Genomic DNA, 24,072 nt, shown 5'->3' with positions numbered 1-24,072 from the left:
GGCTATAAATATAGAGAAGAAAAAGGTAATTAAACCAAATTAATTTTAAAGACAAAATAATTAATTACTATATTAATTAAAATAAATACTATTTTATAAATTAAAATATTATTGGTATATAAATTAGTTTCTAAATTGTTATCTAATTAATTAATTGGTATCTAATTAGTTATCAATGTTTTAACTACTAATTTTAGAATCTAAAATAGTGATCAACTAAAACTTTTGTAACTTTCATTAATAATAAAAACAATTTTAGATATCAATAAATTTTTTAGTCACTTAGCCCAAGGATAATGACTTTTATATGGGCATCAATATCAATCAAAGGATACAATATTAATATGCTTTTCAGAATACAAAAGAGTAAGAATGAAGGGGAACTTTACTATAAATTATAAAACAAATTGGAATCAATAAAAAAGCTAATGACAGGTAATTGATGTGCTGAAGTCTCTTGCTCATTTACGGCTACAGACTATAGTACAGGAGAAGTTGAATATTTATTATCACCGACGCTCCGACGTACATTCCGGTTCCAAAAATATCTAAAGCAGCCAATGATCACGGAAAGCCTTTGTAATTGTTCAGTTCCCCCCACACTGCCAGTTCCACTTCTTCCCATGACTTTGCTGACCTCAGTTCTTCCCATAAGCTAAAAAGAGCTCCCAATACATTGTCATGATGCAAGATACAATAACACCTGCAATTCCAAGGAAATCAATAAATCCCAACCACCTACTTCAACAATTGCTAAATGTATTAAATCCACACACAAAGCAAAACATCTTTATTTGTCAAAAACATAATCCTTAATCAATAGGTAGAATAAAATGGTTAAAAGATAAAATACGGGATAACAATTCAATAAAATTAAGAAAATTCAATGCCCCTAGATTAATTGTTAACAAAATTCCTTAAAACAATCGTATCATTGTTTGAATTTTAAGACGCAGAGTAAAGTTTCTACGTCATTGTTTCAAAGAAAACGAAACTATGAGTAATAGCTTTACTAGTGTAGTTCCATCCCCTATAGACATGGGATTGAATGGGACAGAAGAGATTCTGCCATGATATGTTTCAGTTTACACTATTAAACAATCCAAACCGAAAACTAAAGTCATTTCATTTCCATTCCATTAATCTATTGCTTCCACAACTCTATTTTCGACTGTCAAATTTACAATTACCAATTTATCAACAAGTGTTTTTGTTTTAAACCGCTGTTACGCCTTTCAAAAGAATTAAATATATAAATATTCTTATGAAATTATGCAATGTCAAAAATTAGTAACAGTATAATAAGTACTAAAAAAATCCATCTTGACTGAGTAAGGCTATCCGTAAGGGAGCGTGGCTGATTTCATTGACTATAGGTAGACTATTTCATATTTCTAGATAAATTTGTACATTCAAATTGAAATACAAGTTGATAAGAAATTAATTATGTAAGAGAATTATGGAGACCGTTACTTACATGGCAAGGTATGAAAGTCGGCCAAACTTTTGATCACCCTCTGTTGACTCCCACCTTGATACCTCACTAACAAAGGGAAGTTTATAACTTTCTAAAAATTTCTTGAGGAGACGTGAATCACCTCTAAACACATCTAAATAAATTGGTATCAAGTCAACAAGAGGATCACCTGCAAATGAAAAAAAAACTGAAATAATTACCAATAGAAATAACATCAGAATATATCTACCACAGTGTTACTTTTGAACAAACACATCTTCCTGGAGTTAAAGAGTTGATGTAGAAAATGATGAGTCAATCATAAATAATTTTAGACTTAATTATAAATATACTAGACAGACAAATCAGAGGAAGGTAAAATAAGAACTAAACACCATCATCCTAACTGGGTGGGTAATGGCAGAAAATTGTGAAAACAGACAAAAAGGAAGAGGCATTCCACTGAAAGTTTAATGAAGAATGAAGTATGAAAACACAAAAAATTATTTCGGGAAATTGCTACAACAATAACAACATTAGAACAATAATTCTTATGGACAAAGCTAAAATCATAATGATTACTTCTTGCAGAAGAACATGCATTAACCTGAAAACCGTAAAAATAGTGCATGTATAAATGAAGTCATAAATAAATGAAAAATAAATTCTAAGGGGGTGTTAATAACATGTCCTTGTTCATGTATCATAGAAATCACATCAGTTCAACTGTACAGAGTAAAAAAGAGTTTCTTGTAGATTATGAAAGTACATGAACAATTATGATGCCATACGATCACAACATTCCAATATAAGTAGGATACAAATTTCTTGGAAGTAGGAAAGCAGAAGTACTGACCTATGGAAAGATCACTAAAGTCAAGAATGTGACTAGGACACCATGATTTTACTTCATAATTACTCAACAAACCATTGTCCACAATGGTGATATCTTCATTATTCCCAGCAGTGGTAGAGCAAACCATTGATGGTTTCATGCAAATATTATCATCCATAACGTCCGTGTGTATCCAGGAGCAGTGTTTACAAGCATAGTTTCCAAAATTCTGAAGTCAAATAAAAGTTATTTAGACTATAGAAACAAATCAGTCTAGCATATCCACACAAAAAAGTTGATATCAAAATGTGAATTTTAGTTTAGAAAAAACCTCCGCAAAATCAGGTGGGATATATTCATCAATCTTCTCTATCAGTTTGCAAGGAATTGGATCTCCCCTACAAAATAGAGACTAGTATGTTACAGGAGAACATAGGTAGGCAAAAAAAAAAAAAACATAATCATGAATAAAGTTCAAAGTAAGAAGGATTGAGTCAAAAGAAATCTTTAGATAGTTGTTAAACACCGCTACTGAAATTGGCAGTTTTCCTATCTATAAGAACTCCTTTTGAACTTCAAAGTGTTTGGAAGGTTATTAAATTTTCATTCCTATGCATAAAAAATCCCCTCGGTGCCTTTCTTATATATAAACTAATTCCAACTATACTGTTTAACAGGAAGTCATAGGGACAAATTGTACCACTTGGTCAAACGGCTTGACAGGTCTTTCCTCATCTTTGTTAAGGTTCTGGTGAAGAGCCACCATTCTGCTGTAACATTTGATTTACTGTTAACAGTTGCAATGCAACCATTAGCCCCAACCAAGCTTAATTCATGATCAATATCAGAGAAAGATGAGATATTTGGAGGTGGATATGACAAAAGATGAAGATAATTCAGTTGCTCGCCCAAGAATGAGGCCAAGTTTGTCGTATCTTCCCATGTCAGTTTATCTCTTCTGCAAAAACAAAATCCATAATATACGGTAATTATGTTACTTATAGAAATAAGAAACTTGAATTGCTACTAGTTAATACTAAACACCAATGATATGACTTACAATTCTGCAAATATATTCCCTTCACATCGTTTTGTTATCACATACGGCCATATGTTTGAGTTACCAGCTAAGCTACCTGATCCATCCACAGGTATCCCAGCATTCCTATACTCTAATTGTTTCCTGCCCCACACCCCAAATGAGAAATCATCAACACTGCATTTCCTACTGATGATATTGCTTTTCACAATGACATCAGGTACTCCTTTTCCATCCCAACTTAAATTGGTACAAGATCCATTTTCAAGATAAATAATTCCACTGGCCAAAACATCAGGTATATGTTTACTAAGTGGGGAGTTGGCTTCACGCAACCGACTCTGAAACTCTAGCTGTAAAATATACAAAAAATTATTAAAATTAGATATGTACGACAGAAGCAATGGAAACAGAATGCCAATAAAGTACCTCTGTGCCTAAACCATAAAGTGAAGCTTCCAGTCCTCCTTCAACAAAAATCTTAACAACAGAGTTTCCCACTAAATAAACCTGGTTAGATAGCGGAAATATTCCCAGTCAGAGAGCTATTGTATAGTCCAAAATTAATGTTACAAAATTAATGATCACACCAGAAATCATTCTCATGCCATAACTCAAGTACAGAAACTTAGGACCTATTTAGGATGCTCGTGAGTTTTCGTTTTTTAGTTTTTAAACAAAACAAAATGTGCTTGGCTAAAACGAAGTTGAATTGGTTTTTAATTCAATTTCGGAACACTTTGATATCAATTTTTAAAACAATAAAGGTACCTTTAGCCATTAAAATAAATTTAACTCTTCCATTTCTCCCAAAAGAACCAATATACATCACTACCACCATCCACCACAACACCAGACAATGACCATCACAGCCACTGCCACTACTACCTTCACTTGTTGTGGCCATCATGATCATTGTCACTACTAGCCAGCAAAATCATTGTATTGTCACCACCACCATTATCTTGTTGTGGTTGCTAACCACCACCAGTTCATCACCAAAAGTCCACTGCTACAACACCACCCCACTACTGACCCCACACCTAAACCCTAAACCCAAAGAACCTGAATTAGGAATTAGAGAATGATTTTCTATTAAAATTTGAAAACAAAACACAAAAGTTAGAAACTAAACACAAAAAACATGAGTGTTTTAAAAAATTTAAAATTTTCAAAATTCAATGACAACCATACCAAATAGAGCCTTAATAACACGCTAAATAATATATTGTAATTTATAGCAGTTCAACAACCATAGGACGATATTCATGATTACAAGAGGGAAAACTATGACACAAACTTAAAAACATCGTGAAAAGATCAGCCACTAAAATATCACTTGATCTGGTTGTTTACTGGTTTTCTTACTGCAGTCAAAGTGACAAGCTATTCACAAATTGCTGAGGCTAGGTGCTGGTCCTTGCCTATTGAAGATACCTTCTCCAGTGCCTAGCGGAGCACCTCAGGAGGTGCCAAAAGATGATTAAAAATCTGTTTTTGTGTTTTTTCCTCAGATAGCAATCATGGGAGAGAAAAAGGACCCAAACTAAGTACTTTAAGGCAGAATAAATAAAAGAACCCAAAACGCCTAGAGCAGAACATGAGATCAATGCAGTAGTTCATCAAAGATTTTTCTGGTTCATAGGCAGTGAAAGACAAGTCAATAGTGGAAGAGGCATATTGAAATGTGATTTTGTTCCATATGTTTCAAATGAGTATTAACTTCAAAGATTTGGACAAGGGTAACAAAGAAATGAAATGATATGGTTAATATTTCAACAAAGCCCAAACATTTCGATAGAACCAATAAAACCTTTAATGACTCCACTAAAATCTACAATAGTTCCAAGGCCATGGTGGGTTATTTTCAATTTATCAATTTTATTGTTACACTACGGAGTAAATGTTTTTATTGAAACCCAAGAAAAGTCATTGTATTTCAATCTTCAAGAAAATACAAGTTAAAATCATTAACAGAAAACAAAAAAACTCACAGGATTGCTACCCGTACCAACTGGAAGCCTTTCATCGTCAGTGGGAGGGGGCAAATTATGGAAGACACAAATTTTTGATAGGCATTCTAACCACTTGTTGGCGTTTAGTGCAATACATGCTCCCTAGACATGTATAAATAGAAAAAGGTCATAAAATCTGATAATGTAACAATGTGAGCTTAAAGAATGCACAAGTGTAGGAAGAAAATAACCTTCCATATTAGCTCTCTTAATTTTGGTTTTTGAATCCAGAGCTTGGATAGCCATTCTCTTAGTTCTCGTTGACCAATGCTGTTCCCTGAGCTCCACAGGGCACTGTAGTGGTCTCTGTCTTTATCCAAAAACATGGATAAGAAGTTTATATCATACGAAAATCCATCTTTCCATAAATTGTAACTTCTAGATACACCATTTATGGCTCTTTCATCATTTAGACCATCTGCATCTTTCTGAATTTTGGCTCTTTTTTCTTTCCTTAACAAATCATTGTAACTTGAGTTCTTTTCATTACATGGCATGTTCTGTCTGACATTTTCATAACCATCTTCATCAAGAGCAAGCAACCCAACACGGCAAACTCCTTTATGATGATAACCAGGTGCCATATCCAAGCATACAAATTCAAAATTGTTGGAATTCACAAAATTCTGCGTGACAGCAATAGTTGTTTCCAAATTTAGTACGCAGTGCCACCATCCACTCGGAACATAAATTGTTTCTCCAGGTAGCTGTGTACACTCAATTGGCTTGTCTTCTTCAGCAAGAAGAGGATAAAAATCTAGCCACCACTGCAAACAAACACATACGTCACTAACAATAATAACCACGTTGTTAGGAAAATGCTTCATTGAAACATGTCCACATTCAGCTTATGTTGCTTCTATTTATTGCTGTTTTCATTTTAATGTGTTTTGTTATTCCCGTGTGAGTTCATGGTTTATTCGTAAGACCATGTTTTAGTGGGTAGCTATTCTTTAAGCTTTTATAAATTGTAACCCTTCTAGAATAAAAAAATTGAGTTCAGTCTTCATAAATATACGTTTTGTTCTCTTGAGAATACTCTGATTTTCTTTTCACTTGAATAATTAAAACACACATCAATAGATAAGAATAAAAGTTACTATGGTTCACCACCAAAAAGAGGGTATATATCACTACAATTACAACATTGTAGTACCTGCAGTGATGATGGAGTCTCAACATTGACATCACCGTCTTCTTCATTAACATGAACTGTCACACCCAAAGGCACTTTTCCTGGAGGATATAATGCCCACCTATCAAATGTACGGGAAACATTACCACTTTAGCATTATTTATCTAGAACATAATCAAGAAGTAACACAGAAAATCTAAGTACCTCACATAAAATTTGTGTTATCAGTTAATGAATCAATAAAGAACAAGAATTCTAATTTAAGTTAAATAATCAAGCCCATACCAAATCGACATTTTGCTTATGCATTGCGATGACATTTACTTGCTGCATGCTTGGTTCAGTTTATTTAGAAAAACAACTGCTTAATTTTGCCAGCTTGCACAAAAAGTTTTGAAAAATAAGAAATTATTTTTCTAGATTTAAGTTGTACCAAACATGCTAATAGTAATCCACTGACTCCCATGTAAGAAGGATATCTACCAACAGCCCCTTTTCCCAACAAACACACGCACATATGGGTGGAGAGGGGGAGATAGGCAGAGAGAATTAGAGAGAGAGAAAAGACGCAAAGCTTAATTTTGGTTTATACAACATCTATCTACTACATCTAAGACCCAGGAGATTGATAAAACTGAAGTGTGTTTAGAGGATGTAGGTTTCCCGTTTCTAGGATTCTTGTTCAACCTTGGTCTATATAAAATTTTAAGAACCTAGTACTAGTAAAATATTAGATTACATAACAGGAATAGTACTCTACATCTAAAAATGACCAATCTTGATTCTTACATGCTATCTCAGTACACTATCTTGTAAATTCTAGCCAGAAAATTCTGCCATGTAGCCTTAGTTAAAAAACATTGAACTATAATTTATAATGCAGGAAATGGAGTAACTATTATTTTAAATATTATAATACAAACTAAATAATTTATACACCACATAATACTAAAAAATATAAATAAGTTCATGACCAATAATAGGTTAGTTTACACACACAATCACTATCAATTTAAGAGCAGTAAGAACAAAGTAACAAAGTCCAAAAAAATAAAAATGATGGTGAAATTAATACAAAAAGAACCTGACAAATTAAATAAAAATTAGTAGAACGTGAATTGGAGACACGAGGGAAAAGATGTCCTGTAAAGTGTGTAGAAACAAGATCAAAATGGGAGTAACTTTTTGTGGAATGGTCAGAGAAGAACTATATCCAATTATATTTCCGAAATAAATATAAAAAAAAAAACTTAAAAAAGGGAGAGAAGTAATAATTTTACCCAAACAACCTCTAAACAACATTTTTCCGTGATGTAGTGTTTAAAGCAGGTATGAAGTGCTAGCTGTAGCATGAAAAAATCTCTGCTGTTGCAGCTCAACAGGCGGCTATTGAAAACCACTTTGCTATTTCATTCCCATATCAGCTAGGGAACCCTCCCCTCCACTATAGCATGCTGTTGACTACTATGATTGAAAACCAAATGTGGAACTTGTAAACTAAACAATATCTTCGCTCACAACCATTGGGTAGGGATGCATTAGTAGCTAATAAAAAAGTAATATTAATAAGCTAGAACAATGGCTCATCAGCTTAATAGCACCTAGTTTCCTGAAGAAAAAAACAGATGCCAAGTTTAACCCCTAACAAGTCTGACCACTCTCATTTAATCCATTTTTCCTCATTCCTAGCCTCCTATGTAACTTCAAAAAACAAAAAAGAAAGAATTCTAATAAGCTGGAGGACCAATTTATTATTTTCCGGATTAAACTCAGAAACGGACCATGCATATATAGCTTCCTCAAACGCCATGTAAACAGTCACAGACTATGCTACAAGCTACACAGCCAAAATGGAGGCAAAATTTACATGTCTAGAGGCTTAGATCTTTACCTTTTACGCCCACAAAGAAGAGTATTCCATGCGCTGGTAAGAGCTGGATCAACATGCCAAGAGGCACCAGATCTCTCTGGTCCAATTATGAACCACCTATAGGATGGTCTTTTATCTGTATCTAAGATATCAAAGAAGTCTTCTTCAAAAAGATGAGGCACACAATAATCCTTCAATAAGCTAGGTGCAGTTTCACCAAACTGAATGAGAGGTAAAAAAAATGTTAAAAGAACTTGCAAACTCTCAAATACTGCAGAACAAGAAATAGGAAAGGAAATAGTGCAGGGAGGTGGAACGGCGCATAATGAAACATAAATATCTCAAAAGAAGTACCTTTTCATCAAAAATATACAAGGGATCTTCATCATGCTGAACTTTCATGTAAGAGACATAATCCTTGAACTTCATGGAGACCTTTCGGGCACCCCGTTGAGAAATTTTAAATGCTACATCTCCATAGTTTAGCAACAGCTGATCAGTTGTCCATTTATGCCTGGCGGGCCATGTATCAGCCAATCCACTGAGCATAACCTGGACGCGTAATTCATTAAAATTAAACTTTAGTAAAAAAAAAAAACTAAAAATAATTGGAAATTCAAGATTGATGAATTTCAATATATCTAGAACACATAGCATGACCTACAGCCAAAATACTATTATCTGCAAAGGACCCTTATTTAAAAAGATAACGGGTTCTCATCTCTCACTTTCCATCTTACAAGAACAAAAAAACAGGAGTAAAACAACATCACTACTCAAATAGTTCAGATATTAATAGCAAATGTGAATACATGCATAGATAGATATAAACTAACTAACTAACTAACTAATGTACAGCGGTGCTAGAAGGCTCCTATGCAAAGGTATGGGAGAAGGTTATTGTACACAAAACTCACGCTTGCATATGCAAAGAGTCTGTTAATATTAAAACCCAAGACCAATCAAATACATATGTACATATGATGTCAGAAAAAGAAGCTCATTCCTATTCTTCCAAAAAATATAAAAAAAAAAATAAGGAAAGACCGGAGTGATAGAGCTCCAAGATAGCCTTTTCATTGGTAAGACTGCAAGTGAGTCCAAAGATAAGAAGTTGTAAATTAAAATAGAACCATCTTAATTCTCAAAGAATAAAAAATAATAGGGTTCACTATTAAAATTATTTTATCCCAGTACCGGTTTCTTTGCATCATACTCATTATAGAATTCCTTCAATGAGATGTCTTTTATTCTTTGCACATTTCCAGTATCTGCATGAAATGCACCCAATGTGGTATGACAGCGGTATAATCTCCTGTACAAAAATAAAGAGTTGAACCCTGCAGAAAGGTGAGTATTAGTGGTCTATAGAAAAGTCTTCCATATGATTTTCTAAGAGCATATATCCTAAATTTCACCAGAAAATAGAAGATACATAAGAGACTAGTAGTGTTAGAACTCTCACCATCAAAATATAAAGGTCCTCGATGGTATTCTTTGTATTTGTCGGGCAGATTCAAACTGCATTAAAATGCCCAATTCGAAACAAGTTAAAAACGCTAAACAGAAACTAAAATTAAGTGCCCGAAAAGAATAGTAATTCGATTTCAGAACGAGCAATTGCATATGAGGAGAGGCATACTTATGCAGAACAGTTTTCTTCCAAGAGCCTTTGTATTGAAGCGAACCAGACGTTCCTTTTAGGCATAGACTCATCCACAGAGGTTCTTCGTTGCACAGTGTGTACATCACACTGCCAAAATTTAATTTACCACGCTTAGAAAACATTATACCACATGACTCATGAACTATACGGTTTATTTACAATAATAGTGTTGGTCAATGAATCACTGTCACACGAAAAACAAAACATCAAAAGTACAAATGAATGACGAAGCACAATCCATTTCCATCCAGATTCATATAAAAAGCGAATGATAAAGGAGACTTATCGTTGAAACTTCAAATAAATAAGAATCAAAAGTTGTGGGAAAATGAAACGAGAAAAATATAGAACTAGAAAACAGAGAAAGGGAGTAGTGGTAGATAGCATTACCTGCTAACACAAGCAACGCGAGCAACATCTCGCGGAGTGAAACGTTCCAGAATAGCGCAGAGGATTTCATCGGAAAGGACTCGAAGGTCTCCAAGAGCTTCTGTCCTGCGATCTCTCTGAGACTCCATCCAATGTCAAATTCAACTTCACAACAAACCGATGACTATCTTTTCTCTTCACAATTGATTCATTCCTGCGCTGAACCGCGTCTTCTAAAACAAACAAATACACGGTAGGAAGAAGACGAGAAAGAGGCTAAAGCGGGTTATAAGATTGATTTAAGTATTATAATTAAAAAAAATTAATTTTAAAATTCATACCTTAATTTTTAACCATTTTTTATTTATATACACAACACGTTTTAATAAAATTTCATTTAATGAGAATATATTAGAACTTAACTTTTAAGAAACTTGGGTGCTATTTGTGCACTTTCCGTTGTTTCTAAGCCACTGGGTCGGAAAAAAAAAAGGGCAAAAAAAGTGATTTTGTTACCGTAAATTAGTATATGAAAGTAAGAAAATTTAAAGAATCTCAAGAAACAAAATTAAAAAATAAATTGAATGTGCAATTAATGAATTATACTGGTCCAAAATTTTACTTGCATAATACACTTAGATTCATAATATCAAAATATATTATTATTATTATTGATCTGTTAGTTTCCTTTAGCAACAACTAATCTTTATATAAATCAATATTTGTTGACCACTAGTTTTGTACTAGGATTTGCATGGCTAACAAATTATTTCTATAATTAATTACATTGTTGATTATTATTTTATTTATTTATTATGCCTAGACGGTTTATATTTTTTTTAAGGTGCATTCGTTCGTTATGCAGAAAGGACAGAAAGGCGCAAAAACACTGTTTAAAGTAAAATAATAATGAATCCACGTAATAAAAACAAAAGATACACACAAATTGAAAAAAAAAATTCCTACCAAAACTTTCTTTGCAAATGTGCGAAGAAAGTTTATATTTATATATATTTTAATTAATTAACCTTAATTTACTTTTTTACCCTTTTAATTTTAAATTTAAATTATTATTATTTTATTTAATATATAATTCAAATTTAAATATAAAAAATAATTATTATAAAAACATAATTAATCATATTATATATAATAAATTATAAATATAAATAATAATAATAAAAATAAATTTATATAATAATTATATTAATTAAGAAAAGGAAAGATAAAAATAATAACATTATTTAATATAAAAATAAATTTTTATTAAATATTTATAATTATAAATATTTAAATGATATTTTAATTAAAATAATTATAATTTATAAATAAATATTTCACATTAATTTTTAACCATTTTTAAATATAAGGATAAATATGTAAACTTATATTTTTATCAATTAAAAAATATATGATTTCTGTCACATCCATTACATCATTCACAAATTTTTATAAATTTTTCTCACACTTTTCACTTTATTTACCTTAATCCAAACACCCTAACTTTCTTTACACTTTCCTCTGATATCATCTCAAATTCACTTTCTCTTTTCCACTCTCTGATCCAAACAAAGCATTAGTGTATTCATTAGTTATTTTTTATTCTCTTCGGTTAAAATCTCTCTTAAACTATTACCTGTGGTTGATGTTATTTTTTACATTTTTGGAGTAATTAAAATCCCTCTTGAACGGGTTGATGTTTATTTTTCATATGTTATGAATTTGTTCAATTAGTTTTTATACATTTCATTGTTAAAAACCTACAATGTGAATATACTATATTAGAAATGTGAAAATTATATTATGAAATATAAAAGTAGTTCGTTAAAATTTTCAATATTACTGGGGAAAGAATGAAACATAGCTAACTTGAACCAATTGTTCTTGTTATTGATATCTCAAAAGATGAAGGGATGCCCTAGTCAAAAGCCTTCACAGTATTTATATCTCTATATTCTTTTCATATTTATTTTGTATACAATGTTTAATTTTTTCTTAAATTCTTCTTCAATCCTCCTTTTCATCACCTCAATATCTTGCAATTCCAAAATTATTTATTAATTTAATTTTGTCACTTATAATCGTTTTTCTTTTTATATATGTCTATACACAGTGGAACTTGCACTTCTAAATTTAGTTATTAATTTAATGTTGTCACTTATAATTACTTTTGTTTACATACACGCATAGTACATTAATGCACCGTATATATAGTCATGTAAGGAAAACCTTTGATGATAAATTTATTCTGTGACAGTTTTATCTCCATAAATAATTAAAACCTTCCATGTATACACACACGATCACAAGGTTTATCTACTTTAAAATTTCAATTACGAAGAAAAGTCCAAGTGAAAAAAAATTGCATACCTTGAACTGTCTTTCTAGTAACAAAGCACTTGGATCTATTGAGTTGTTAAGAATTATCGTTGCAAATTCATTGAAGAAGATCATAATTGTCATCTACCTTTTTCTTCCAAAATTATTTAATATTATTATTATATGAATGGTAATCTAAGATTTAACAAAGACACAGTGGGTTAACAATATGATAAGATTTAAGTAAAACTGAGAAAATAATACTTTTAATAAAAGAAACTTTTGATCATCTATTCTTATTGAGGCAAATACCAAACAATTTAAAAAGTAAAAACTAGGTAGACAATACCTTTTTTCTTTCTTTCAAGGCAAAACATGAATAGTATAAGATAAATCATAAAATAAACTAATGCAATTTTAGTTGAACAAAGCATTTTCTATTTGTAACCTTAAATCTTAATTATAATGAAAGCACAAAACTCATTTAAGTAAAATAAAAGAAAGATGAGAGTCAACAACGAAAATCGATAAGGTTCATAAACAAAAAGAATATAAATAAGTAGATGTACCATTCGTTTTCATTACCGAATACTCTCACAATATAATTAAAACTATATATATACATAATCGAGAAGCACTCTCCTAAGTAATTATGTAATTATTAACGTAATTACTGTATGGAATAACTGTCTAATATCAATATTAACTCATACTAAACTAAGTCCAATAACATACCCACGTTGAAGCTATAAATATACACTCCAAGACAATGCAAATGTATACATTTATTATTTTCAATTAACGGAATTGAGATCTAACTTAAGCATTGGATAACCTTTCCAAAATACTCTCCTCTCCTTGATCGAAGTCGCAGAGTGGGACCTATTAGACACAGACATTGAGGAGTATTGACCATTATCAAGACAATATCTTTCTAACCTATACAAGAACATATGAATATAGGTCTTGATAAAAAAAATACATAAATTAGATAAGTTAAAGATGAATAAAAGGGAGAGGAAATGGTTAGGGAAAACACCTCTTTTGGAATGGAAGAGTAACTCAAGGTAGTTTTCAAAAGGTAATGATTAGAAAACCTTTGATAATGCTTTGTAAACCAGAAATAGTGAACAATCAGCTATAAAAAAAAACCTCTCATAAGTCCTAAACCCTAAACCCTAAAGCTATAAAAAAAACCTCTGATAATGTTTTGTAAACAAGAAATAGTGAACAATCGGCTACAAAGTATGAACTGAAAACAAAGAGAAAGTAGGATGTAAGATGTAATTAATACGATGAATAAACATGAAATGAATGATAAAATAAATTCATTTTAAAATTACTTGTACAAAACAAAATAAAAAATATTCTTATCCCATCTATTTTCTAGGATTTGGCTCAAACATTACAAATTTACCTGAAATTAAAAAAAAAAAACTCTACAAACTTAATCAACAGTGAAACCCTTCTTAAATATATTCATGACTGGTGGTTGTATGAATAGCCTCCATTAAATTCCAAATTTCCTACAATGATATCATTATTTTTGTAAGGTTGGTCCAACCACAATTAATGATTATGTTGTATCATAGTTTCTCATACCATGAAAATTACATGTCTTTCTTCTTTTATTACCTCCATTATTATTTTTCTTTGTTAGATTTATTGTTTTTCTTTAGGTACGACCACCTATTTGTTGGAATCAAACTCCATTAATCACATTGTTACTAATTTTGCATTAAGGTCCGCATGGTTGATTTATTTTCCGAGTGTCTTCTTTTATCATTGGTTAAGTCCAGCAATTTCATCAATTGTATCAGCTCCTTCTTACTTTCATAAAACTTCATCACATGAACATAATAGCCATATATCTTTTATAGCACACGCAAACTTTTAAATTCCACATTAAAGTAGTGATCACTGAACCATAATATTTCTGTTCTGAACTAATCAAGGTGATTTTCACTCACGCTATATTTTTTTATAAAAAAAAATAGTGACATGCTAAACATGTTCTACCCTGGAAAATAAAATAAAAAAATTATAAAAATCATTTTATAGTTAGTAAACCAAAATTAGGCAAACCAATTTTGTTTCTGTTAAAACTTTCTATGATTACAATCCGATGAAGTGTCTATCCAAATCTAAAGTTAACTAATTTGTCAGGTATTTCCTTCCATATATGTCAGACATATCCACATTGATTAGTTTTCCAAATTATCGAGAAGAATATTAAAAGGACATTTTTATTCCATATACTTAAAAATGAATCAAAAATCAAAATTTATACAATCTAACATTAGATTAAATAATATAAGAGATTCATAAACGAATATAGTCATCATCCTTGACTATCCACTATTTTTTTTCTTAGCCAAGCCAAATTAATTTCACCAAGAAAAAATCACTTCTCACGTGTCCTACGTCAATACCTCATAACGTCTCCGAATAGACTTTTGTTGATCTTTCACCACACACACACACAAAAAGATCAATATAGCATGGCTTTAACCTTTCACCCTCCACATGCTCAATCTTCAAAAGAATTCTACCAATTAAATTCACGTGATCAATAATTCTATATGTTTTTTTAATATTAGTATATATTTACTAGTAAAATATTAAAAGTGTATTATATGTGTTGTAATATTAAAATGATAATAATAATAAGGAATAAATTGATAAATAAATAAATTTACGTAAATATTATTACTGAAGTTTAAATAAACTTAATTCGAAAATGAATATTAAAAGACACATATCTATGAATACTCACATAATAAATAAAGTAAAATATTACTTTAACAAAGACATTGGTTTATAATTTTAGTTTGGCCAATGCAATTTTAGAGTTGTTTCATTTCAATTAAAAGTTATTTTTCTCTTCAATTCTAATCTGGTTCAGAATAATTAACATATCATAACTGAAAAAAGAAAGTGCAGAATAATCTAAATGTTGCACGTCGAAGTTTAATAGCATTATTCAAGGATACTTACTTGATATACACTTACTGATATTTCTTATTTCTCAGTCCTTGAGAGAGTGGCTATTATATATCTCCTTTACTCTCCTAAATATATTCTGTTCTGACAAGTTTTGTTGGTCCATATAATAGAATTTAAGGAAAAGGGAGCAAAACCAGTTTGTAGGCATGGAATAATCCTAGAGAGAAAAGATACTGGCGCCATCCGATCCGATCCTACGCTTCCGGAGGCGTTCAGAAATGATGAAAGCAAGCTCAAGAGATTGTGAAGCATTAAGCCTGGGATCACAGTGTGTGTGGTAACGTGAACCCAGATCATCAAAGGTGACAGTTCTTGATCCACCAATGCACTCAGTCACATTCTGGCCCGTCATCTCTAGATGAACCCCACCTGGGTGGCTTCCTTCCTGTTCATTCACGTCGAAGAATGCTTTCACCTCCGCCTGTTCAATTAGGTGAAAATATACACATAATCAGGTACCAACTATCAAGGTTGTTGCTTTCTCTAACTTGGTTTTGAATGGTTAGAGACCAAAATAGAGGCATCCATAATCAGACATCAAGGTTGGCAGTCTTATGTTGCTTTCTCTGAAGTTGGTAAGACTTCAAATTCAAAACCAGTCAAGGTTGGTTCAATTACCTATTGAAAAAACAAAACCTTACTTGTAATTTCTGTAACCAGCTATAGGAATTCGCTGTACTACTATGAGAGTTTTCATCTCTTTTACTCTCTTGTGCTTTTTATACTCCCCCACTCCTCCCTCCAAAAAAAATATAGACAATAGTGTGTTTAAACTTGAAATTATATAGATTAAAAGTATAATTGTATCTCAAATGACTTGATTGAATACTAAATTAATTTAAGTTATAGAAATTTAATTGGAGATTATAAAGACATTTAAAAAATAGCTAACTATATATTTTGTATGGAGGCCTCTCTCCACATGGATTCTAGAGATTGATTAAGAAATGCAACCCAACTCTGCAATATGATTACTTTAGTTGATCAAATAACCAAATATCAGCTTTCATTATACTTTACTTCGGGACCGCTACTAGCAAATCTTTTCAGACCTATCAATCCAGCTTCGAAATATTATGTAACCTTCAGGTTTGGTAGCCAACCTCTGAACTAGTTCAGACATCAAATCTTCTACTATTGCCACTACCATGCATTAAAGCCACTGAAAATACGCCTACTTCATCAATTACAGACACTGATGTTAATTGTTTCCCAATCTTCTTTATAAAGCCTTTCAGATGATCAGATTTAAGTTTAAAGAAAAACATGATGACTTTACAAAGTGATAATTTTATGCTAACTAAAACGGCAATAACTAACATGATTTCTAAACCAAGCATATCTACGTTTCTAATAGCACCCGAAAGCTTTCTTGTGCAAGATAACCAATCAAATTATAGTGGCAAGAAGATTACCCTGATGGCATCAAATGGACGAGTTTTGAGTCCACACGGAGCCTTTATGGTGTTTCCATGCATAGGATCACTGACCCAAGTTACAGTATGTCCAGCTCTGCGTACTGCCCTGATCAGATGTGGAAGCTTGACCCTCATATTTTCAGCTCCCATCCTCGTGATCACAGATATTCTCCCTGGTTTGTTTTGGGGGTTCAAGATGTTGATCAGTCTAACAAGCTCATTTGGATCCATCTTATCACTTACCTGCCATACGATGCCATTTTATTTCATCAATCATCAATTATCCAACTTCAACGAAGCAAATTAAGACTAAATATACTTCAAAATACCAATAGAATGAAATAGGTTTGCATGCATGTACAAGTTCATAAGATGAAAGGGTACTTGGTTTTAGAAGAAACGTGTCCAAACCTTGATTCCAAGAGGATTGGCAACTCCTCTTAGAAACTCGACATGAGCACCATCCAGCTGCCTGGTCCGTTCCCCAACCCATAGCATATGCGCGGAGCAGTCATAGTAGAGACCAGAAGTTGAATCCAACCTAGTGAGTGATTGTTCGTATGGCAACAACAGACATTCATGTGAGGTCCAGAACTCAGTTGTTTTCATTATAGGATGCTCCACCGTGAGGCCTGCAGCAGCCATGAAACCAAGGGTCTCATCGACTCTGTGTGCAAAGTCTAGGTACCTGCCATACCAAACAAACATAAAGTTAAAATATTAAAACTTTTTAAAAATACATTATTTAAAAAGAATAATTATATATTAGCTATAATTATTACTACTATTAAGAAAAATAATAAATATTATTAATACTAATAATTTGCATTAACAAAATGAATTGCTAATTTTAATTTATTATTATAGTTACTATTAATTATTATAGTTAATACATAATTATTTTTAGGATTCTCAAATGAAAGTATTTTAGTGTTGAGGGTGTCAAGAAAAACTTTTCCTATCATATAACATATATGCCCAAAAGTATTGTGTAAGACGTAAGGTTTAAAACTAAAAGTGTTGAAACTTCAACAACTAAGAAGACTAATTCGTAAACACTGTTTTATGCGAAGGCATTAAGAATATCTTTTCATACACAAACTTCAAAAAAAAAAAAAAAATAAGAACAGGGACTATTTGTTGTGATTTAACAACTTTTTTCCCTTTACTCTTTAGAGAAACCAACAAAAAGATGGGCAGTGCAGATCTTCCCAAATATAAACCGGAAACTGCTGAAGAGGACGTGATTTGGGAAAGGGCAGTAAAACACATTAATCATGGAAAGGGAACATTAACTTAAAAATTGAATGTGACGTAACACTGACATTTAATAATATTTAATAACTTTACCACATTATTTAAATATTTTATAAGGCATGACAATAATGTCTGATGATTTTTTTATTAGAAAAAAAGGAAAAGCAATAAAGTACTTGTATATTTTATTAGTTCATCTATATTTTAGACCAAAAAATTATTTATATTTAAGAATATTTTAAAATAAAAATTATATATTTAAATGGTACTAATAAAGTACAATTAATTATAAATATGAATATTAAAAAAAATAATAAACTCGCAATTAAAATTAAAAGTTCCAAATTGTTTTGGCGAGGACACAAAACTGCTGTATTTCAGTTTAAGGAAGAATAAGTAATTGGAAAGAGGAAGGGAAAGGAAAACGTGGTAGGGTGCGTTTGGTACTTGACAACGTAGATACAATAAAAATTAAAAGAAGAAGAAGACAAGAAGTAAGTTGAGAATAAGTTGCTGGAAAAAAAGGTACAGAAACACCGATTGAAGAAAGAAAAAAAAGTTGTTTTTGGTGGGACGCACCTGTCTCCTTGTTCGCTGTGCTCTGTGAAGTCCAAATTCCATTGACCAACCCTTTGCATAGCGGCGTAGCCTCCCGTTGCGAATGCCCTGAGAAGATTCAGAGTGGCAGCGGATTGGCTATACGCTCTAATCATCCTTTCAGGATCAGGAATTCTGGCTTTCTCCTCGAACGCATCTCCGTTCACGTTATCGCCTCTGTAGCTGGGGAGTTTTACCCCGTTCTTCTCCTCCAACTGCTCCGATCTCGGTTTCGCGAACTGACCCGCCATTCGTCCCACCTAACACAAACACTCAAACGCAACGTCATAACTCTCGTCATTTTATATTTTGAGAGAGTGGAGGAGGTGCGGTGGTACCTTAATAACGGGCATCTGACCACCGAACATCATAACCACACTCATCTGGAGGATGATTCTGAAGGTGTCGCGGATGTTGTTGGCGTGAAACTCCTTGAAGCTCTCGGCGCAGTCTCCGCCCTGGAGGAGGAACGCATTCCCCACGGCGGCATCGGCGAGGCGCTCCTCCAGATTGCGAGCCTCTCCGGCGAAGACGATAGGAGGGAACGTTTCGAGGCTCTTGAGCACCTCCTGGAGCTTCTCTTGGTTCGGGTATTCCGGGAGCTGCTGGGCCTTTTTGGACTTCCAGCTGTCCACGGCCCACTTGGCCTCATGCCTCGGTTGCTGCTGTTTGCCGTCGGTTACTACACTTACGGGCTTGTCGGCCGCGTGAACGGATTGGATGGGCCTGGGCTTGGGCCCGGGAACGGAGTAGCATTGGGTAGTGGAGGAATGCGTGAGAGGGTGGGTTGGAAGAATGGATTTGGTTGGAAGGAGAGAGTTGTAAGCGGTGGTGGCCATTGCGGTTGTGTGTATAGGATCTCTCACGGTGACAGATAGAGACACACACACAGGGTCTAGTCGCAGACCTAGAGAGAGAAAGAGAGAGATGATGGTTTTCTCATATACACTTCCATAAGAGGAGCAGGGCTTTTATAAAGGAGAGAGAGGGGTTGTTGGGAAAGGGTATTTTCGTCTAAAATTTATCAGGGTAGTAGCTGGGCAACTGGTAAGTCAGAGGCTTTGCTACCTGGGTTAGACTGCGGCTTCCATGGTTTTGGATTCAATTATTGTACTCAATTAATTAACCATGGTTTAACACAATGGATACTCATGAAATGTTTAATCCAGAAAAACATTTTTATTGGAAATAAAATTAAATATATGTGTTTTAAGACAAATGTTTTCTTCCTTTTTATTTCTTTAATTTTAAATTTTTTATTCTGATATTTGACAAATAGCGTTTTACAGATAAAAAAAAAATATTTAGATGATGTTTAAGTGAGAAAAATTCTATATTTAAAGGAAACTAAAAATAGCTGCAAGATTTGTACGTAATTAATTTATCTCAAAAGAGAAAAAAGAAGAAGAAAGTAATTACATGATGAAATGATCTATTAATTTGCTTTGTTTTGTACATACATTTAAAAACAGGGTCCCATTCTTATAAAAGAAATATAGAAAGACAAAGTTTGATACTTATAGTTATAGCAATGCAATTAAATAATTTTCAAACAATAATGATTTCTTCTTTTAAGTTTGAATTTATCTTTGATTGTTTGTATTTTACAAAAATATTAATTTGAAAACAGTGTTGAAATTAATCTCCAATAGGGGAATATTGTTCTCAACATACCATTCACGTTTTTTTTTTCTCGGCAACATACAACTCACCTTAACTTGTGGAATCTCAATATCATCCTTCAATAAACTATCACCAACACAACTACATTCTAATTAAAATGTAATGAACTAATAAATTACAATGTAATGAACTAATAAATTACAATAATTATTTATTGTGAGTCTTAAAGTCTCTGGTCACATGTTAAATTCTTACTATGCTCTATTCATGTTTTAAAATTTCAACAACATAACACCTGGAATAATAACTTCCTAAAAATTACACAATATACTTTACTGGAATTATACCCCTAAATATCAGAATGTTTAATAGAATAATCAATGAAAGGAGATAAATATTTAAATAATATTACATACTATAATTATAAATATTAAAGTTCTCAGTCTTCTGTTTTTCCACAAAGCAAATTAACGTAAAATTAATATAAAACTGAAACAAAATTTGTATGTATAAAGAAAGATTATAAATCTCTAAGGTCTCGTTGGTTTATGAGATAAGTAAATCTTTTTACTGTGTACAATGAAAATGTGAAAACCAATGTAAGAAACTTTAAAAAACATGAAAATAAAAAAAAATTGCATTCAAAACTTTCTTAGAAAAATTGTGAAGAAATATTTATTTAATTAATTAGTTATAATCTACTTTTTACCTTTTTATTTTAAACTTAAATTATTATAATTTATATTTAAAATAGAATTACAATTTAAATATAAAAAATATAATCAAAATTATAAAAAATAATTATTACAAAATAACATAATTAATAATAATATATATAATAAATTATAAATAAAAAATAAATTTATTTTTTAATAATAAAGAATTATATTTATATAATAATTATATTAATTGCAAAAAAGTAAAGATAAAAATAATAATATTATTTAATATAAAAATAAATTTTTATCAAATATTTATAATTATAAATATTTTAATTAAAATTACTTATAATTTATAAATAAATAAATAAAATTAATTTTTTAACAATTTTTAAAAGTAAATTTGTAAAGTTACATTTTTATCAATTAAAAATATAATTTCAATCTACTCATCACATTACTCATAAACTTTTCTTATACTTTTCACTTTATTTACCTTAATCCAATCACCTTAATTTTCTTTACACTTCCCTTTCAAATTTTCTCAAATTTACTAAAATATAAAAAGAAAAACAACTAATTGTATTATATGAAGTTTGACCTCGAGCTCAACCATAAATTTTGTGAATTAATTAGTGTTTAAATAAATGGTTGCAAAAATATTGTACTTACAAATATACCCAAGACATTTTGTATAAGTAAAAGGAAAATGACAATTCTAGAATAGCTATAGTTAAAAAATGGCACTTGTATTATATTGTAGTGAAATAAATATAAATATATTCAAAAGAAAAATATTCTTTTAACTGCATGTTTAAAAAGACATCAATTTATAAATCTAATTTAATCTATAAAATACTAAAATATTACTTAATTTTAATAAAATATTATCTTTTTAATTGTAACATAGTACAAAATTATCAATATATCAACATTTATTATATAATTATTAATATATTTTTCAATATTTAGTGTCTAATATATTATCGAAGAAAATCATAAAATACATATTTTATATTAATGTAAATATTATATAATTAATTGCATCTAAAATGTAAAGACCAACGAATTTAGATTAATTTCATTTTAAAGCGTAATTATTTTATTTTATATTTAAGTATAGTAGTTTTAAAAGCTTTCATGCATCAATTTATAGAAAAATGTTTACATAGGGTTTTTTTTTTCAACAATAGCGTAATACATTTAATGGCAATAATAATGATTATAATAATAATAGTGTACAAACAATGATTCCGTGGCCCAACAATTTATGGAGCCCATATTATAAACTAAGGAGGTTACTATTGGTACTGCCATCTATGCTATTTGAACCTCCAACCTATGAAAATTACCTCCCTTGTCCCTACTGCTCTCTCTTCTTAAAGAAGATCTTATTCACGCTGCAATAAAAACGTACTATTCTATGTATTAGGTGTAAATTAAATATGTAAGCAAACATATTTTCACAAGGTATTTTGGTAAATGAATATTTCATGAAAAAATGAGGGTTTTTTTTCCTTGCACCCGTCAAAGTTCTTCCTACACTTCATCATATAGGTAAAATGACCAAAATGTACCTTCAGTCTCGTTTCGAAATATTATACACATTTCAGAATTCCTTTCAAAAAGTGTACCGGTCTGCAGCGGACGACCGAAGGGTGCACATTAAATAATTTAATTAAATAATGAACATGGTTACACGTGAAAAATAAACGGTTACAACTTTTGTTGAATAAGTCAAACACATTTTGTAAAACACTTCCTTGATTTCAGAAAACCACCAGGCACGACCCAGAGACCACTAAACATGTCTCTAGTAATCGGTTACTTGGTCCACACAGTCAAGACCCAAGTCAACCTACTAAAGGAACTTCTGAAAGGGGGAAAAGGTACATTTTCATAATATCAGAGAAACCTAACTAAACACTAGCACTGACTTGAGCGTCGGAGTGCAATCACAGGTACCCCGCCGACCGATCGAAGCACACAAAGAGGAAGAGAGATTTGAAAAATTGGACAGCTAAGTACACGACAACCCTGACATCCATACAAGTAAAAAAAAAAACTTTTTGAAAATTTCAGAAAACGTTTTTCAGAGAATATATTTATAAATTCCAAAAATAAATGTCTGGAATTTTTTGAAATAAGTCGTTTTTTAAAAGGGATAAAGTTGTTTTTTAAGATTGATAGGATGCATAAAGAATTTTGATGGAGTACAGGAAGAAACATAAAAAAAAATTAGTAAAAATTAGTTGTGAATTTAGGTTGGGAATATCAATGGGTCCTAGTAGTTGGAGTAGTGTATCTCATGCAGCCCAAATTACCACTTTTAGCAATTGTTAAAAGGCTATTTCTTTCTACAATTCCATAACTTCTCCTTATACTCCGTAGATTAGGAATAAAAAGACCATTTTATCCTTTAAAAATACATTCTGAATTCTATAATCTAGAAATGTATTTTTTTCTGTTTATACCTCTAAGATTGTAAAATTAAAAAATTATTTTTAGATCTGAAAATATTTTTATATAATATAACAAAAAAAAAAATTCTTCAAAAAATACATTTCTGATTATAGAATTTAGAATGGATTCTCATATTTATCTTTTAGATTCTATAATTTATATATTTTTTTTAAAGGAACCTTCATTTCCAAAATAAAAAAATATCAATAAATAAAATGTATTTTTAGTATTTTAAGAAGTATGGTAATGCCACAAAAAACTTTGGAGGTGCAGGTAGAAAGGGTCTTGCTAAAACCCAGTTTAATTGAAAAGCCACAAGGCTTTATATTATAAGCCCATACTATG

The 24,072-nt window shown here is 31.2% G+C and overlaps 2 protein-coding genes across 2 annotated transcripts; both read right to left on the bottom strand.

The window, feature by feature from the left end:
* Nucleotides 1–253: 253 nt before the first annotated feature.
* On the bottom strand, nucleotides 254–10,658 carry LOC137820468 (lysine-specific demethylase JMJ21). The gene is made up of 16 exons (XM_068624580.1): nucleotides 10,407–10,658; nucleotides 9,993–10,103; nucleotides 9,816–9,871; nucleotides 9,548–9,690; nucleotides 8,705–8,902; nucleotides 8,372–8,571; nucleotides 6,502–6,601; nucleotides 5,537–6,112; nucleotides 5,325–5,447; nucleotides 3,760–3,840; nucleotides 3,352–3,683; nucleotides 2,992–3,249; nucleotides 2,623–2,689; nucleotides 2,313–2,520; nucleotides 1,478–1,646; nucleotides 254–703 (listed from the first exon to the last, which is right to left on the bottom strand). The coding sequence occupies exons 1-16, from the start codon at nucleotides 10,532–10,534 to the stop codon at nucleotides 565–567; spliced, it is 2,889 nt and encodes a 962-aa protein (XP_068480681.1). The 5' UTR covers nucleotides 10,535–10,658; the 3' UTR covers nucleotides 254–564.
* A 5,002-nt stretch (nucleotides 10,659–15,660) lies between these two features.
* Nucleotides 15,661–19,937, bottom strand: LOC137821701 (phospho-2-dehydro-3-deoxyheptonate aldolase 1, chloroplastic-like). The gene is made up of 5 exons (XM_068626416.1): nucleotides 19,321–19,937; nucleotides 18,965–19,242; nucleotides 17,540–17,816; nucleotides 17,126–17,371; nucleotides 15,661–16,131 (listed from the first exon to the last, which is right to left on the bottom strand). Exons 1-5 carry the CDS (start codon nucleotides 19,819–19,821, stop codon nucleotides 15,868–15,870), a joined length of 1,566 nt encoding a protein of 521 aa, XP_068482517.1. The 5' UTR covers nucleotides 19,822–19,937; the 3' UTR covers nucleotides 15,661–15,867.
* Between the last annotated feature and the right edge of the window lie 4,135 nt (nucleotides 19,938–24,072).

Source organism: Phaseolus vulgaris, chromosome 9 (assembly GCF_000499845.2).
Source record: "Phaseolus vulgaris cultivar G19833 chromosome 9, P. vulgaris v2.0, whole genome shotgun sequence".
In the NCBI taxonomy this organism is placed as follows: Eukaryota; Viridiplantae; Streptophyta; class Magnoliopsida; order Fabales; family Fabaceae; genus Phaseolus; species Phaseolus vulgaris.
Note: the sequence above shows the minus strand (reverse complement) of the source record. Positions and strands in the feature narration are given on the sequence as shown.

What these genes read in the sequence shown, in the direction of transcription:
- LOC137820468 (XM_068624580.1), bottom strand. Translation starts at nt 10,534, where the DNA reads ATGGAGTCTCAGAGAGATCGCAGGACAGAAGCTCTTGGAGACCTTCGA. An exon ending in TGTATATTTTTGATGAAAAG is followed by an intron (nt 8,572 to 8,704) that starts GTACTTCTTTTG and finishes CCTCTCATTCAG; the next exon opens with TTTGGTGAAACTGCACCTAG. An exon ending in CTTCTTTGTGGGCGTAAAAG is followed by an intron (nt 6,602 to 8,371) that starts GTAAAGATCTAA and finishes TACATTTGATAG; the next exon opens with GTGGGCATTATATCCTCCAG.
- LOC137821701 (XM_068626416.1), bottom strand. Translation starts at nt 19,821, where the DNA reads ATGGCCACCACCGCTTACAACTCTCTCCTTCCAACCAAATCCATTCTT. An exon ending in GTCAGATGCCCGTTATTAAG is followed by an intron (nt 19,243 to 19,320) that starts GTACCACCGCAC and finishes TGTTTGTGTTAG; the next exon opens with GTGGGACGAATGGCGGGTCA. An exon ending in CCAATCCTCTTGGAATCAAG is followed by an intron (nt 17,372 to 17,539) that starts GTTTGGACACGT and finishes ATCGTATGGCAG; the next exon opens with GTAAGTGATAAGATGGATCC.